The 16,738-nt window shown below is 36.9% G+C and overlaps 1 protein-coding gene across 2 annotated transcripts in view; it reads left to right on the forward strand.

Moving 5' to 3' along the window:
• The window catches only part of LOC113106217 (VPS8 subunit of CORVET complex), a 114,129-nt gene that overhangs the window by 22,728 nt on the left and 74,663 nt on the right, over positions 1-16,738 (forward strand). For both annotated transcript variants that reach the window (XM_026267907.1, XM_026267915.1), the window contains 2 exons: positions 11,168-11,390; positions 11,458-11,547. In XM_026267907.1, the coding sequence (XP_026123692.1) occupies positions 11,168-11,390; positions 11,458-11,547 (313 nt within the window). The remainder of the gene's footprint in view (positions 1-11,167; positions 11,391-11,457; positions 11,548-16,738) is intronic.

Consider the following 16,738-nt stretch of genomic DNA (forward strand, 5'->3'; position numbering starts at 1 on the left):
AAGCGATATGCCCATTGCTATAATTCCGTATTTTTAACACTACATAGAAAATATAAATATCTATTACTTATCATACTTACAGGTTGTGATTCAATGGAGCCAGCTGATTCAAATAAATTGTGTACTGAGCCATCTTTCAAGAGCAGGCATTTTGTGAATTCTGTGTTGAACTCAACAAAATTAGAGAAGCAGTTGTCAGTAAAATTATGGGAACATACAAAAAGACTGGTGTTGTACTGTGTGGTAAAGTGGAATTTAACAACTAATTCTTTGCAGCCTCATCTTTCGAAGTGAAAATAAAACAAATTTACTTTCACAGCATCTTCTGGACATTATGTTAACCACACGAACAAGCTACAGTGTTTTAGTGCAGGTCAAGTTGTTCACGAACAGCCAACGTAGAGCATAGGTATTATGCAAATATGTTCCACGGTGATGTGTAGTTGTCATGGGAGTGGTATTCGAATTACTAATGACTCGTTTCAGCTTTTCCGAGTCTAGCTGGATATATATCTAGGTTGGTAACCATTTGAGATTTATTTGCACATCATAAAAGATAGTTATCACAACAGCATATGTTGCTTTTTTATGAAAAATGCTTCAAACTATGAGATTGTGATTGTTTGTTTTCATGTACAGTTTATTTTCACTGTATTAGTTTCTAAGGTCTCTTCCTTATACAAATGAGACAGTCACAAACTTGATCCATCCATGCTGTGAGTGTAACTGGTCTTTAGAGCTATGATAGATATAGCCTATTAAATGACTTACCGTATTGACCCGAATATATGACGACCCTTATTATAAGACGACCCAACTTTTTCAGATGTACCAAAATGTTTATTTTACTTAGAAAAACAAAACAAAACTATTTCTTCAATTATTTTCATAATGCATTTTTTAATTTTTGTTTTAAAATGATGGTAAATACTGGTAAAATGTACAAACAATCACATTTAAAAATTAAAAAAATTTAGATATACCATAAACATTACAGGTAGCCCATCTGAATTATAGACCTATTTTAGTTTATCCATCTCATAGTAACCTACCAAAAAAAATAAAATAAAAATAACAGTAGAAATGAAATCTTATTGTAGTTTTCAAATCTGGGTACTGTCTTACGTTTTTAAAATCACTTACAGAGGAAGTTTGTTCCCATCAGGCTAATGACAGTCACGATTCATGCCACTGTAAGCTTTTCTTTTCATTTTTTCACTCGGGATCTTTACAACACACATTACATTACCTAATTCATGGCACACTAGTTTTAGACATATTTGGCGCCACCTATTGTTGTATTTGTATTACTGACATGTAAATATAGACCCTGAATATAAGAACCACATAATTTTCTTATTCTTAAAATTGTCTTATATTCGGGTCAATATGGTATATAAACACCTCAAAATAGTCTCAAGCTATTAAAAATGCAACAGTGCATTTATATTGTAGATGGCGAGTACAAATGCAAATGTTCATTTACACTCACTCACTGGCCACTTTATTAGGTACACCTTGCTAGTACTGGGTTGGAACCTCTTTCGCTTTCAAAACTGCCTTATTTTTTTCATGGCAGAAATTCAACACAGTGCTGGAAGCATTCCTCAGAGATTTTTGGCACTTTTCCTATGGAAATGGCACAGCATACGGCACAGCACAGCTCACTTTTGTGGGGTTACTGCTGTGTACAATACCTTTTACCAGGCCCTTTTTTTTTTGTACCACCTCTGCTGAGGTTCCAAGCGAGCCGTACCATTACCAAAATGTGACTTGTAAACACTGCTGATCACTGATTTGCCGGAGAGAATCGGCACTACCTGTGCCATTGAACTTGCGACAACCTGACATAGACCCGCTAGATTAAATCAGCACAGCCAGCAAGGATCGAACGCAACTTTTTTTGAACGAACACAACAGTTTAGAACGAGCGCACTTTTTTTTTTTCTTTTTTTTTTACCACAAAATAATGTTTTTTTTGTGGTCTGTGAAGTAAGTACAGACTTTCCTCTCACTGATAGCCGAGGAGTGGATCCAGCGAGAGCTTGATGGGACTATGCGGAATGAAAATGTTTTTCAGGAGGTCGCTCAGCATGGCAGTAAAGGCAGCGCAATGACATAACTACATGTCTATAATCCCGCCCACTCTAAAGCCATACCAAACTGCAGCAGAAATGCAAACTGAGCCAGGCCATGCCGAGCCAAGCTGTCCCATGTGGTGGAAAAGCGACATTTGCTCCTCAATGACATGATGGCATCACGCATTTGCTCCAGATTTGTCAGCTTTACATCCATGATGCAAACTTCCCATTCCACCATATCCCAAAGATGCTCAGTTGAATTAAAAATCTGGTGACTGTGGAGGCCATTTGAGCATAGTGAACTCCTCGTCATGTTCAGGAATCCAGTTTAAGATAGTTTGAGCTTTGTGAACATTTGAGCTTTGAGCTTTTGTAAAGGGAAGGAAATGGTCAGCAACAATGTTCATTTGTTACTAGGGATGTCAACGATTAATCGATGATCGATTAATTGTCGATAAGAGATGCAATCGATTAAGGCTATCGATGGTCGGTTAACCGATTCAATGTTGGGCTGCGTGCGGCTCATGCGCACTCAACACGTGCGAGCGGCTGTGAGTGACGGTGACGATATATAAAAGCATCATCATTCATTCACAATGTACAAATTAAGCTTTTAATGTTGTTTAAACTTTAAAGTACATTAAAATAGAAACAACATACAAGTTCTTCAACATTAAATGCAATAGAAATGTAGTTAGGCTACTAATCATTTCATCAGATAACTGTTTTATATCGTGCGCTTTGCAGGGCTGCGGGACACAGTGACAGGACAGGTAGTCTATTCATTCCTACAACTTGTTAGTTCATTCCTACGAATTATTAATGTGGCAATTGTCCATGTTTCATTAATTTTGTTCCCTAAATAACCCATGATTTAAGTGAAATAAGGGAACAAATTAATAAATCGAACGAATTCTTAATTCATGAAATCTTTAATTTCCCTTCCCATGTTTACCACAGTAAGAGATGCGAAAACGGTTATTAAAAGCGAAAGATAATAAAATAAACCTGGGAAATTAGAGGGTTAGACTATGAAGATTTAGGAAAAGAAACGATGCCTAAATATACTGAATTTGTGGAAATTCGTGACCAACCGGCAAACCAGAACAAAGCCGCGTAAATGAAGACTATGGGGTCCAAAAGCATGGTCGCGATCTAACATTTTCCAGTTAACCTATTATTCCTCTAATAAACAAAGCTTTTATACCACACTTGTCATAATCAGATCTTATCATTTCTAAATAAATAATTGCTGGATTCAAAACAGCGATTAATAGGCGCTGTGACCGACACATTCCTGGAGCATTCACTGATGTCACTAAACGGTGACGCCGAGCATCGTTCACAAGTTTCTGCATGGACCTGACTAGGGCACAGGTTCTAAGCCCTGGGACAAAATGGGATGCTTTAAGGAAAATGTATAGCCTACTAAGTAATAGGCCCAACATAAAAATAACAATTTGTTTTCATGTTTTTTTTTTTTTTTTTTTTTTAAATAGGCTATGCGAAATATATCCGTCTTAAATAGGCTAATTAAGATTAACGGATTTAAAACAGAAGTGTGGGCGCTCCATAAGTTCACAAAAAAAAAAAAAAGAAGGATGACAACACATTCTGTTTGTTTGCTTTATTTTACAAGAGCACAAATCTTCTGTTTTTATTGTGAGTGTGCACAAATGAAAGTAAACACTTTTGCGGAAAATATATATATTTTTTTTAATGTCTCAGCTGTTTCGATCGCCCCCGGAGCCTGCTGCACACGTATATTCTAGCGATTCAAACTTACATCGCAGTCTGTTCATTATCAAAATAAAATGTCAACTAAACATTAAAAGGTTACACTGGTCAGTTTAAATAGACCGTAGTATACCGGTCCACTCTCCTGTTATGCCAAGGACGTTTTTGCTCATATGAAGAGGATCATCTTTTCCGTCTATATGCGAATGCGTGTTAAGTACAAGCCTAGTTTACATTATAAATAATAGTTTAACATTCAAATATATTGCGAATATGGAAACATTTCGATTTGTGCCGAATGAGACATGAGCAATAACCTCCAAATAAATCTAGCCAAAGCCGCGCTCGCTCATCCTCGTGTGCACGCATGCACTGTCACGATCTAATGCGCTGTATGCCGGATTTTTAAAAATCTGACATTTTCTAGGACAGAATCCAGCAGGATCAAATTAATGTGAGCAACTGTGTTTTGGTGCAGCAGCGCCGATGTAGTTCACTTAATGTGCAGCGCAGTCACACGCGCTCCACATTTCGGATAATTTTATACAATAATGTCAGTTGAAAACATTGCAATTGTGCTTTAAAATACAACAACGAGCACCACAAAACCATTTAAAGAGGCGCGTTCAGCGTTCTCCGTGCGGGATTGGAAACTGTCAACAAAGTAAAATGACCTCAAAAGTATGGCGCGCTCTCTTCATTTTATCAAATGATCATAATCGCATCTATTCATTTTATAATCCTGCTACTAGCATTTTATTCAGACTAAAACCTCTTTAATTCAAGTGAGAAAGCGTTTTGTGTGTGTGTGTGGCTTTTGCACATCCTGTCATACCGCTGACTGCGTGCCTGCAATAGACGCATTTTGCAGTATTATGGTTAACGATTAATCGATTAATTGATCGTTAATTTAAACGACGATCGATCATGGAAATAATCGAAATTTGACATCCCTATTTGTTACTGAAGAAATCCAATGTGTTCCAAGAAAATGTCCTCCACACCATTGCACCACAACGACAACCTGAACCACTGATATAAGGCAGGATCGATTATTGCTTTCATGTTGTTTGGACCACATTCTGCCCCTACCATCCGCCATTATGAGCAACCCACAGAAATGTTGATAACCATAATTGTTTTTTTTGGACCATTCCCTGTAAACTCTAGAAATCGTTGTACTCAGACCAGCCCATTTGGCACCAACAGCCATGCCACATTCTAAATCTGCTTTCTTCCCATTGCTTGGTTACCGAGCACTTGAACAGGTGCACCTAATAAAGTGGCTGGTGAATGTATTTGTGCATTACATTATAGTTGTCACAGGATATGTATTTGTGTAAAGTGCTGTGAGCTTTTAAAAACCTGTGTAATATATTTATTCTTTTTGTTGCATTCACCACAGTGTACATTTGTTACCACACCCACATTTTTCAAAACTGTGGTGAGTGCCACAAAAAATCTGATGCTAAAATAGTTACTGAAATATAATAAGGTACCAACAATTTGAAATAGTGTAACATCATCAACAGCATTGCTTTATTTCATTACTTTTAATATTTCTAGTCATAAGGGCTGTGCAAAAATTTGAATGCGATTTTCATGCACATCTTGTCAGTAAAGTCGCTCCTGTGATTAGTAGTAAATCGCCAGCACGTGCTTTTGGTTGGAGAGGTAGTCTCACATAGCCATACCTTCAGACTGGCGGCTGAGGGTCTGGAATCTGTGGCAGCTTTCATTGGCCAAGGCCCGCTCATGAGGCTGTCTGAACCACATGTCAAACAATCAATCACAGTTTGTTTCGTTCAGCATTACGTTTTGGGTTGTGGAAATGTCGCCACAAAACTCTCAAAGTATTTTAAAGATTCCATACCCGCAAACAATAAATATTTTTTATTGCAAATTTGCAAATTAAATACTTTAAATATTTGACATACCTTTGAATATCCTGCATTTAGTTGATCCTGATAATCGCTCATTGTCACAATTGTTAATTCGACGACTTTCCTCTTTCGTGAGGGGTTTGGCGCCACAGCATTTTTGTTTCCAGGTGGAATGTTAAAGAATGCGACACACACGTCTCCCAGAAATCCTGAATAATTCAACCAATCCAATGACGTCTTCCACTTTTGTGTTCCACGTACATCAGATGTTTAGCCAACATCTCGCCATGGGCTTGACATCTGAGGATGAGACTAATGGAGTGGCATTTACTACACAGAGCCGTAGTTTACTATCAGGCTACACAAAATCGCATTCAAAATCACAGGTGATTCATTGCCAATTATGAATGTGATTTTTGTGTAGCTTGTCAATGAACTATGGCTGTGTATTAAATGCTGCCTCATTTGAAACGGGGTTGCCAAGTTTTCACAACAAAACCTGCCAAATTGCTACTCAAAACTAGGCCAGTTGCGTTTCAAGGGGGGTTCTCAGGTAAAAATCACATTCCGGGGGGTAAAATTAACATTTTCCGGTGGGGTTCCTCCAGTAAAATTAGCATTCCAGGGGCTGAATATCAGGTTATTGGGGGCACTTCAACCCGTGGACATGAAAGCAACCTGCGGCAACTGTGTTAAAGTTGCCCAGTTCCACGGGAAAACCGCGGATTTGGCGAAACTGATCTGAAAGCATGTGCTGGTGATTTACTGCTAATCACAGGAGCGGCTTTACAGACGGGATCTGCATGAAAATTCGATTAGTCATGTCATGTAACTCCCAGTGAATGCACAAATTGATTTAAAAAAAGAAACAACCTTGCACATTGAAATGCAATGCAGTTGTTTTTAATAAAAGTGACTGTGCCAAATGCATAAGAGTCAGTTTAAATGTAAAGTGTGCACTGAGGCAGATGATTGATGGCAGTGGTGGATAAAGTGAAAGATTTTGTTTGCTCTAAGCAGCGCTGTAGAACTGAAACATACACAACAATAATGAAAAAGGGTTGGCATGCAGACCTAACGGCAGCAGTCTGCAAATCAGTGAATCAGACCTCGCAAAGCATCTGTCCTGTGCTCATCTCCAGTTATAAAAGTACTCCAGAGATCAACAGATGTGTAAACACTAAACTTAAGATGAAATTCAACAATTAATTTTATCGTAAAACTTCTGTGGCAAATCACGTAATTTAAAATCCAGACGAACCGGAGACAAAATGCTCCTCATATTTCTCCTCATATTACTAGATCATTATTTTCTGTCCTTGCGACAAGCTAATTTCCAGTCTGTATAAATTAGTTTCTTGTTGTATTATCAGTGCCAGCAAAGGTCAGCAGCTGCCACACACTTTCAACCTCCGCTCTTCTCTGCTTCTCTTCTCTTGTTATCAGCATACACTCCTGTCACTCCTTGATTTTATTTGTACATGAGCAGGCACTCCACGGTAATCCAGCTGAAAACATTTAAGTAAATAAAGCTGTAAGCAGTTGTTTTAATTTTCATCTACTGAAGCAGTTCTTAGCCTTTTTGACACACCTTTGTCCAAGACCATATTTGAAGGCACTTATATTTTTGTTGTAATAAAAATAAACTCAAAAATATGATGTCAGTTTAATGTTTTGCATCTTTTATTTAGATTCTTTATCTAACTTCGTTTGAGGAATTTTGAGACTTGTCGACCCCCCCCCCCTCCATGTTCTTTGTTTCCTGATATATTATGACCCATTTATTTATATGCATTTATTTTTACAGTCTAAATTTGAATATTTACAGCAATAAATAAATATACAATATAAATGTAAATACACAAATTAATTTGTGTAAAATGTTATTTTAGCTTTCCCTTTACGGCCGCTTTGAGTTCTGATAGATAGATTTTGAAATGATTTCTCAGTTTTACCATCTTGGACATCATTATTGTCAGTGACACACACACACAAAGGAAAAGGTTATGCGAGGAAATGTCTCATTTATGTGCTTGTTGGATGGTTTCTGCTTTTGTCCTCATATACACCGTTGACTCATGTTTGAGCTAGAGATGGGATTAATGGTTCTTTGTCTCTAGATGTGAGACACACTGACAGCTGTGACACTTTGTGTCAGTGGTTACAGTGAGTAGGTGCATTCCCTGATGTTGTTTTGTTTGAAGAGCCCTGCTGTTCACACAATGCCAGAGTCTCTCAACATAATTCTGTGAATGTGTGTCTGCGTATGTTGACATTGATCTATCTATGTATTTTGGGGCTCTCAAAGACGCTTTATGGAAATGTGTTCTGTCATACTGGGACAAACTGTGATCCCTTTGAGCAAAACACCATCTCTCTGGGTGGATCTCCAGTAGTTTAGAACAGGGCTTCCACGATCATAGCAAACCTGGAAGTCATGGAAATTTCTATCTTTACCTTGATTGGAATCTTCATCCATCAAAACTTTGCCAGTGAGATGCTGGTTGTCCAGACATGAAATGTGTTTTGCGTATCACCTGGCCATACAGCTGGGGATGTTTTGATGTTTCGTTCATCACGCTCTTCAGAATATGACAGAGCTTCTGTTTTAAAGCCAGACACACTGGAATGGAAAATTCCCTGAAAACGCAATGTGCAGTCTCTGATGTAATCAGCCTGTTTTCCTTTATATTAGTGCAGTTTTGCATGGATTTTTTTGAATGCATTCACTTACTGGATCATTGCACTGAAAACTTTCCTGGTGTTTAGCAACTTAAAATGAACTGATTGCAAACAGCGAAGCGAAATTGGGTGAGAATACAAACTGTGCATTAATTTTGCATTAATTGTGTTCAATTATTTGAACACTTAAAAGATAATATAATTAATGACATTGGTTAATGCGTTAACGTTGACAGCCCTAATATACTGTATACTGTATATGCAATAATACTTTTAATGTTTTTAATGTTTTTTTTATGGTCATCTGCATTTATTTGATTAAAAATATAGAAAAAAAGGTGAAATTGTGAAATATTATTTTAAAATAACTATTTTCTATTTGAATTTACTTTGAAACATAATTTCTTTGTGTGATGAAAAGCTGAATTTCAGCAACCATTACTCCAGTCCAGTCACATGATCTTTCAGGATCTTTCTATTATGCTGTTTTACTATCAATGTTGGAAACAGTTGTGGTGTTTTTTGGAACCTTTGTGACTTTTTTTCAGGATTCTTAGATGAATAAAAAGTGATATCTGAATGATTTCTGAAGGATCATGTGACACTGAAGACTGGAGTAATGGCTGATGAAAATTCAGCTAACCACAGAAATAAATTATATTTGAATGTACTGTATAATAGAAAACCTTGATTTTAAATTGTAATACAATTTCACAATATTACTTTTTTTTTTTGATCAAATGAAGTCTTGATGAGAATAAGAGGCTTCTTACAAAAATATGAAAGATCTTACTGATCCCAAACATAGGCGCGTGTGTGTGTGTGTGTGTGTGTGTGTGTGTGTGTAATACATACACCAATATTCACAGCCTCAAGCTTTGTACTCAAGCTTTACAGTCCCACGGCCTAGGGCTGCTATCATGCTGTCTCCACAGAGACTTTAATCCCTGTTTTTACTTCCTGTTTTCTGGCAGAGTTCTGTTACTTTCTCACACTTCAGGTGCTTGCGATACTGTCTCCTAAATAACTGATAAGCTCTTATCACAGTAGGTTTGTTTTAAATGCACTTCCAGTTTGTCAGCGGTGATGTTTTTTTGTGTATGGTATTTGCTTGCAGCCTTTTAAATAATGATGTTTATACAGGCTTGGATTTTAGTGTTGTGTTATACTTGCTTGATGTTTGAGATGTTTGAGATGTTTTTGATTCAGATATTAATTGTTCCATTTCATAATTCAATGATATCCAGATGCAGATTGATATGAGATTTTAAATGTCAGTTTTCAAATCTGTCACTAATGCATTATATTGTATAGTTTGTATGTGCATTTTAACGTTATTGTGCTCGGTGTTTGTACTTTGACCAGGGAGCTTGCCAATAGCATGTGACAAACCTCTGCACTAGAGAGACTTGCTGCCCATGTGCTTTATTCATAATACCACCCTTTAAAATTATGCCTGTATGATCTATATAAACAGAAACTGAAATTTGTGGTTGATTTTTGAAAGTGGAATTTTTGCTAATAATTGTAGACTGAAGTTTGATAATGACCTTTTATGCATTTCTTTTGTGTTTAAAAAGTTTGTCATATGACTTTTATTGTTTTGTACTTAATGGACTTGTCCAAATACCCACACTTGCTGTCTTTGCACTTGACCACTTGTCTACTTCCATGATGTATTTCCTGGGTGTGGCCCAAGAGTTCAAGAATACCACGAGTGTAGAACTTTTCATTGCCCTATAGGATATACTTATTGTGTTGTAAAAATTCAAGTATTGGCAGAGCTTTATTTTGATTTCCAATACTTTTCTTTTTAAAATAAACTTCTAAATGTCTGTTCAGTAGTCCCTATAACAGACGACACAATTTAATAACAGTTTAATTTGTAGTTCTTCTAATTAAGTGAAAAAAGAAATGCAGTCATCTTTGCACCAATAAAATGTGCAACACTCTGTTTTATTACCAAATTATACGCAATATCTTATTAATACTAATATTTAACTTAAGCTGAAAAAAAATCTCAAAAAAAGCATTGCATCAAGGGCACTGGCGTTTTTAAGATCTGAGGCATTTACTTCCTGTTGCATGCACATGCTATCAAGTGGCCAAGACCACAAGTGTGGGTATATGGACAGGCCCAGTGATTTTCTAGTTTCTAGTTGAAAGCTAGGCGCGCCGCTTTCTCTTTCTTTTCCAAATCGCTCGGGCAGTTGCGCCCCTGAGGCGTCTGCCTTTGCTAAGCAACCATGACGTGCTCGCTCCATGAAGACGCGGACATTTCAGCAAAGGATAAATGGATTTGCAGCACTAAAAATCGCTCGCAGTAGCTCTGCTACTAAATTTTTTTCAAAATGGAAATCCATATACAACTATGATCAGCTGTTCCTTCATCTTGGCAGAGTGTTCAAAGTTGTTACGGGAAAGGATGAAGCTGATTGGTTAGTTCTTGTCACATGACCCGCGGTGCACTTGCGGCTCTCTGAAAAGTTGAGATGTTTTTAACTCGATGCGGTGCGGACGCGCCTCGAAAAAACGGGCGCATCGCACCACGTGCGCGTCGCGACCGCGCCGCTTCCATTATGAGTACGCATGCCGCGCGCCTACATTGGAAATAATGAACTTGCGCGCGCAATAGACGCAATATGTGAACGGCACCTCACAGCACCACAACCTTTAACTCCATGCAAAAATATTTGAAAACCTGATGAAAAATTTGAGAAATTTGATGGGCAATGGAAAATGTGATCACCCATCTCATTTTTCAAAAATCTCTCTTCTGCCCAGGGACCTGTTGTTTAACCAGATCTACCCTCGGCTGGTGGAGAACTCGGTGGCCAGGGGTGTGTTTCTGGAAAGTCTGGAGCCTTACATTCTGAGCGAGCGGATTGGCTGTCTGACTGCTGCCGTCATGAGAGACCTCCTCAGCTATTTCCAGGAGAATGGCATGATGGATAGTGTGGAGGGATGCCTGGTCCATATGGACATCACCAATCTGGACATACAACAGGTGTGTGCGAACGCATCATCTGTATGGCGCAATATCATGTCTTATTAAAAACATGATATGTTTGTAGGTGGTGCAGATGTGCTGGGATAACCAGCTGTATGACGCCATGATCTACGTCTTCAACAGTGGCATGAATGACTACATCAGCCCCATGGAGGTATGCTATTGTGTGTTCAATGTTTTTTTTCTGTGTGTTTGTGTTAAAAGGTGATTTAAGACTGCAATAGCTACACAACTTTTCAAATCTGAAAATGTTAAAACAATAGGCATCACACATTTGCAGACTTTGTAAATGGTTACAGAGAAGAACCGGGCATTATATGCTAAACGGTTCAGAAACATGCACTTATTTGCTAGGAGATGCATGACAGATGAAAACGAACATAGATGTACAAGAACTGACTGCAGTAGTTGTAGTAATGTAATGAGTTGTGTTGGATCCTGTCTTGGGTGGTTAGACATGGTTGGTATGTTCTGTACAAACTAAAGCATGAGCTGGAAGTCAATGACTTTAAATCTGTTAAGTGTTTTAGTTCACCAGAGAGTCAAAATCATCTCAGACCCACATGTCAAATCAGACCCACGTCATTCCAAACCTGTTAGACTTTCGTATAACTTCAAAACACCTAGATATTTTTTAATGAAACCTGAGAGCTTTCTGTCCTGTTTTGGTGAGTTTGACATTTCTTAGAACTTCTTATTTTCAGAAGGTTCATCAAGAGATGAACAAAAGAGATCTGTATGTAAATGAAATCCATATGAATCTACTGAAGTCTAGTGAAGAGGCTTTATGGAAAGAACAGATTTAGTTTAATCTTTAAACCGAGCACATGGTCAACATTTTTTTTAACAAACACATTAGTAAAGCACATCATACATTATCATACGTCACTATTATATGTCTTCTCAAATCAGCTGAAAATATTATTCATTTTCATTGCTTTCAACTGGATGGAATCATGGACTGAAGCTAAAAAAAACATCTGTTGCCCATCAAACACTGTAACTCCAACTACCCAAAATCTGAAGACAACTAGAATTGTCTCGTCCAGATTGTAAATTGGGACAAAAGCTGGGCGAAAGTCATGCATTCCAGCTTTTAATTTTTTTTTATATGTAAATACTATATATATATAATATATATTTCTTTTTTTAATGCTTTGATGATATAATTGCCACACAAAACCAAAAACACTAAATTAAACCTGGTAAGCCTTTGGTGGACACATCATGTGTGTGTGTGTGTGCGCGCGCGCGCGCACATTTTTTGACCCACACAAGTGTGTTTTTGCCCATAAAGTTTGTGTTTTCTGGTGTGTTTCTCAGTATTAAGCTAGAAAAAAAGATGAAAGCCTTGTAGTCAGGGGAATCTTTTCAAGCCCATGATGAAAGGCGACTGAGAAAGGGATTCATTTGTTTCAGGGCCAAAATGTCACACACATACACACTGACCAAACGCAGCAGCACTCTGCTGTAGTGTGTGTTGTGCTGGATTACGTGACCATGTCTTTCAGGTGCTGCTGTGAGTCTGGAGGGAGAGTAGACTTGTGTTGTTTATAGTACTCAGGTCTTAAAGTTCTCCAGCATCGTGGCGGATCTCCGGCGTGCAGTGTTTGGCTGTGGGAAAAAAAAGTCATCCTACATTTAAAAACACTTGTTGATATTACATCATCGTATTTATAAATATGAGAGGTGCATTATCTAATGAATGGAAAAGAAGCCTGGGTCTTGAAAAAGCTGCAAGGCGCAATGATCGAAGATTTCAGATTAGTGTAATATTTACATATAAAAGCTAATAAAAAAGCAGCAGAGCTCAACATCAGCTTGTAATGTAAATTATTTAAACCTATGCCAACACAGGAGAATACATGAACATATTTCTAAATATGCGATTTATTGTACATCACAATTTCAAAATAAAGGTTTCTGACTTTGCATGTGGCCAAATAATACAATTAAATTGATTTAAAACATCAGGCCGTTGGTTATAATATTTGTTATAATATCAGGCATATTACATTATGTATTCAACAATGTTGTTCAATAAAATCATGTACTTGGCTTTGATACTTTATTTGAGGCCAATTATTATTGCCTCATCGTTACTTAATATATAAAACGTCATATTAAAGCCTGTTTTTCCACTTAGTTCTGTTTGTGTTACTAAAAAATATCTCACTTGTCAAATTAATCAGTAGATTATTAGAAGCACTTGATTAGTTAAAACATTTCAAAATATAGTTGCATTGTAATTCTGAAACATTTAAATAATTTGTATTTGTAAAAGTATTAAAACATTGTCTCGTTCTAGGGAACTAAGTATCTCCATTTTGTCTCACCTTCTGAGCTACGTGTAAGGGCTAGTTGCATATCTCCGCCATCTTGGATTTCCGGTCTTGCGAGTGTGTGCGTAGATATTTCCGGTTGTGCTTAGTCAGTGCCGAGAACCGGAGAAGTCCAAATATTACCTTCTATATGTTAACAGGATTTATAATATCACTTCATATGCAAATATTATCACTGTTCTATAAATGTTAACTGAGCCAGTGGATTGTCTGGTGAATGAATTAAATACACTAATGTTCACTACTGTTCACGAAATAAAAGTTGAACTCATGGTGTGTATACACAGCTATATAATGTATTTTATCTTACCAAATATGTAAATGTACAAATTATTTATCTATCTAAAATGTTTGCATTATTATTATTATTATTTTTTATATTAAATATTTACCTCGTGAGACGTGGGCTGCGATTTATCTTCAGAAGTATCCATTTCTCAATTGTACACATACATCAGTCTGTTTCATTGTTATTTTCACAACATATTTTATTATTTTACACAGTAAAAAATATGTGACTAATTTTAATATGCGTTTAATCTGATAATTAATGCACAACAATAACAATATGGCTGCTCATAGACATATAATGATTTATGCTGCAGATCTTTCACAAAACAAATAAACAGATAAAAACACACATGAATGCAAACAGCGATCTTATATTTAAGGCAAACCTACCATAATTATATTACGTTTAATTTTACAGTTAGTTATAAATTATGTTATCAAAAAAAGTTAATAAAACATGCTTTATCAGAAATCTCTGTGCGTCTTGTTTGACAGTCAGAAACATTGATCTTACATAACAGAACAAAACCAGCTCTTCGAAAATGAAAAGTATTGCATATTTGAGTGGTTTGTGTTTGAAAGAAGAAATCCCTGTGGACTTAACCTGACGCTGATCTGCATAATCAACAGAAGAATAAAGCAATCTCCGCGTTGTATCTTGATGAATTTCCACACAGAGGTACGCAAAATATAGGGAGGATGTTTCCCCATGTTTTTGATATACCACTATCCGCTGTCAAAGTTGAAAATCAAACCTCTTCAACTCTGCGGACCTGGTACCGGGTCCAAAAATAGCATGCAAAATGTTCGTGTTTCATTTGCAAAGCAGTGGCGATTTCTTTAAGACTGCAAGGGAAGCTCGGCTGCCCTTATAATGTCACAAAATTAATGGTCAAATATGTACTATTGTATTAACATTTTATTGACTAAAAATGCGTTAGAAAACGTTAATCTCAAAGACGAGTTTGTTCAGAATCAGTTACATATAGCAGGTCGGCTGACTCGATTTCCTTCTCATACATTCCCGCAGCGTCACAGTGCATTTCCCTATTGAAGCCCAGCGTCCATTGACTTCAAAGGGGCTGCTTTGAATGTTTTTTTTTCAACGCTTCGAAACTAGACGGTCATTGGATAAACGCTGCGATTATGTCCCGCCCGCGGACGCTCAGCGTCTCTGGGGGTGAATGGGGAGAGGGCTGGCCCGGACTCCGAGCTTCTGCGTGATGATTGGAGGGTCTGTCGAAAGACTGCATCTCCTTTTGACTGACAGCGATTCTGTACTATAAGGAATCACTGAAGCTATTCGCGCTCAGTCCCATTGCGGATTTCTCAAGTTCAGTCAAAATAAAAACTGCTGCAACCTATTTCTTTGATATTTGCTTGGCGAAATTGCTTGATTTTCATCATATATTTCAAACAATTATACACCACATTCCTTGTTTCAGTTTTACAGAGTTTAATATTTTTTTTTTTAGATCGTTCATTCGGTACGACAGGGTCACAGACCATTTTCTTGAAAAGGAACGTAGGGCAGAATTTACTTTTAAATAAATAGACAATTTTATGATGTAGGCCGAAAATGAGCTTCCCCTCTCTGACAGACCAGTAGCCGCCACTGTTGCAAAGCCTTCCTTATATGGTATCAGCCCATATATGGGTTCATTTGAAAGCTTAGTGTTTTCTTTACAAAGAATACCATTAATTGGGGTTTTATGATACATAAGGTAGTCAAATTAAGCCAAGAAATATATTCCCCCCCCATAAATTTCCGTCTAACGATTGCCAATAATTTTTCATAAGAATGTGTATTTAAAATATTTTTCACAAAACAGTCAAGTCATATATCACAAGAAAGCTCTCATTCTCTCATTTTATTGTGTGACAATCACAGATCGAATGATCTTCAACAGAATCGCGATGTAAAATTTCTCACCTCATTGCAAATTATTATTTATCCATCTTAGTACCGCTTCATTCACACACATACCTATATACTCAATATAATCTTTTAGATTAGAATCTCTTCTTTCAAACAAGACCATTTTTACGTTTCTACGTGCTTCCATTGGTGAGATATAAAGCGTTTTGATATGCAGCTGGAGATTGTGGATTCTATTTTAGATTGTGATAGACCAGATATTTTTTATAATTTTATGCATGTTGCTAGTGTGCAATTTGACTTATTCTCTTTCAAAGACTGTTCAGAAAACACACACACAAAAAAAGCACATTGTATTGAGATGGTTCATCATATGTGAAACAACATAAATAATACTATTTGTCACAAACAGCAGCTTTTTATGTAACTTCTGAGTGTTTTCTGTAAAATAATATACAGATATCACATTATTCCATACTGCAGGTGTGTAAAAGACGACTTCATACTTATGTAGGCGAACATTTTATACAAAAATGGTATTATTCCTTCCTTCAGTTGGAATAGAATAACTTTTGCATAAATTAGGATAGAAAGAAATTTCCTTTTTCCTCTATTAGCTGACATTTGCCGGAAGCACGTGACATTGGTCTGAAGTTGCTAGGCCCTTCATTGCTTGAGCTATACTATTTCAAACTTCAGTTTATACAAATAAAATAAAAAAGCACCTTGTTTTTTTCCCTATTTATTATAACACAGACAGCATATATTGTCATTTTTATCAATTTCAACAGTGTTTTATATAATTTCAAATGGTTTCCTTTAAAATGATACCA

Source organism: Carassius auratus, chromosome 1 (assembly GCF_003368295.1).
Source record: "Carassius auratus strain Wakin chromosome 1, ASM336829v1, whole genome shotgun sequence".
NCBI classification, from domain to species: Eukaryota; Metazoa; Chordata; class Actinopteri; order Cypriniformes; family Cyprinidae; genus Carassius; species Carassius auratus.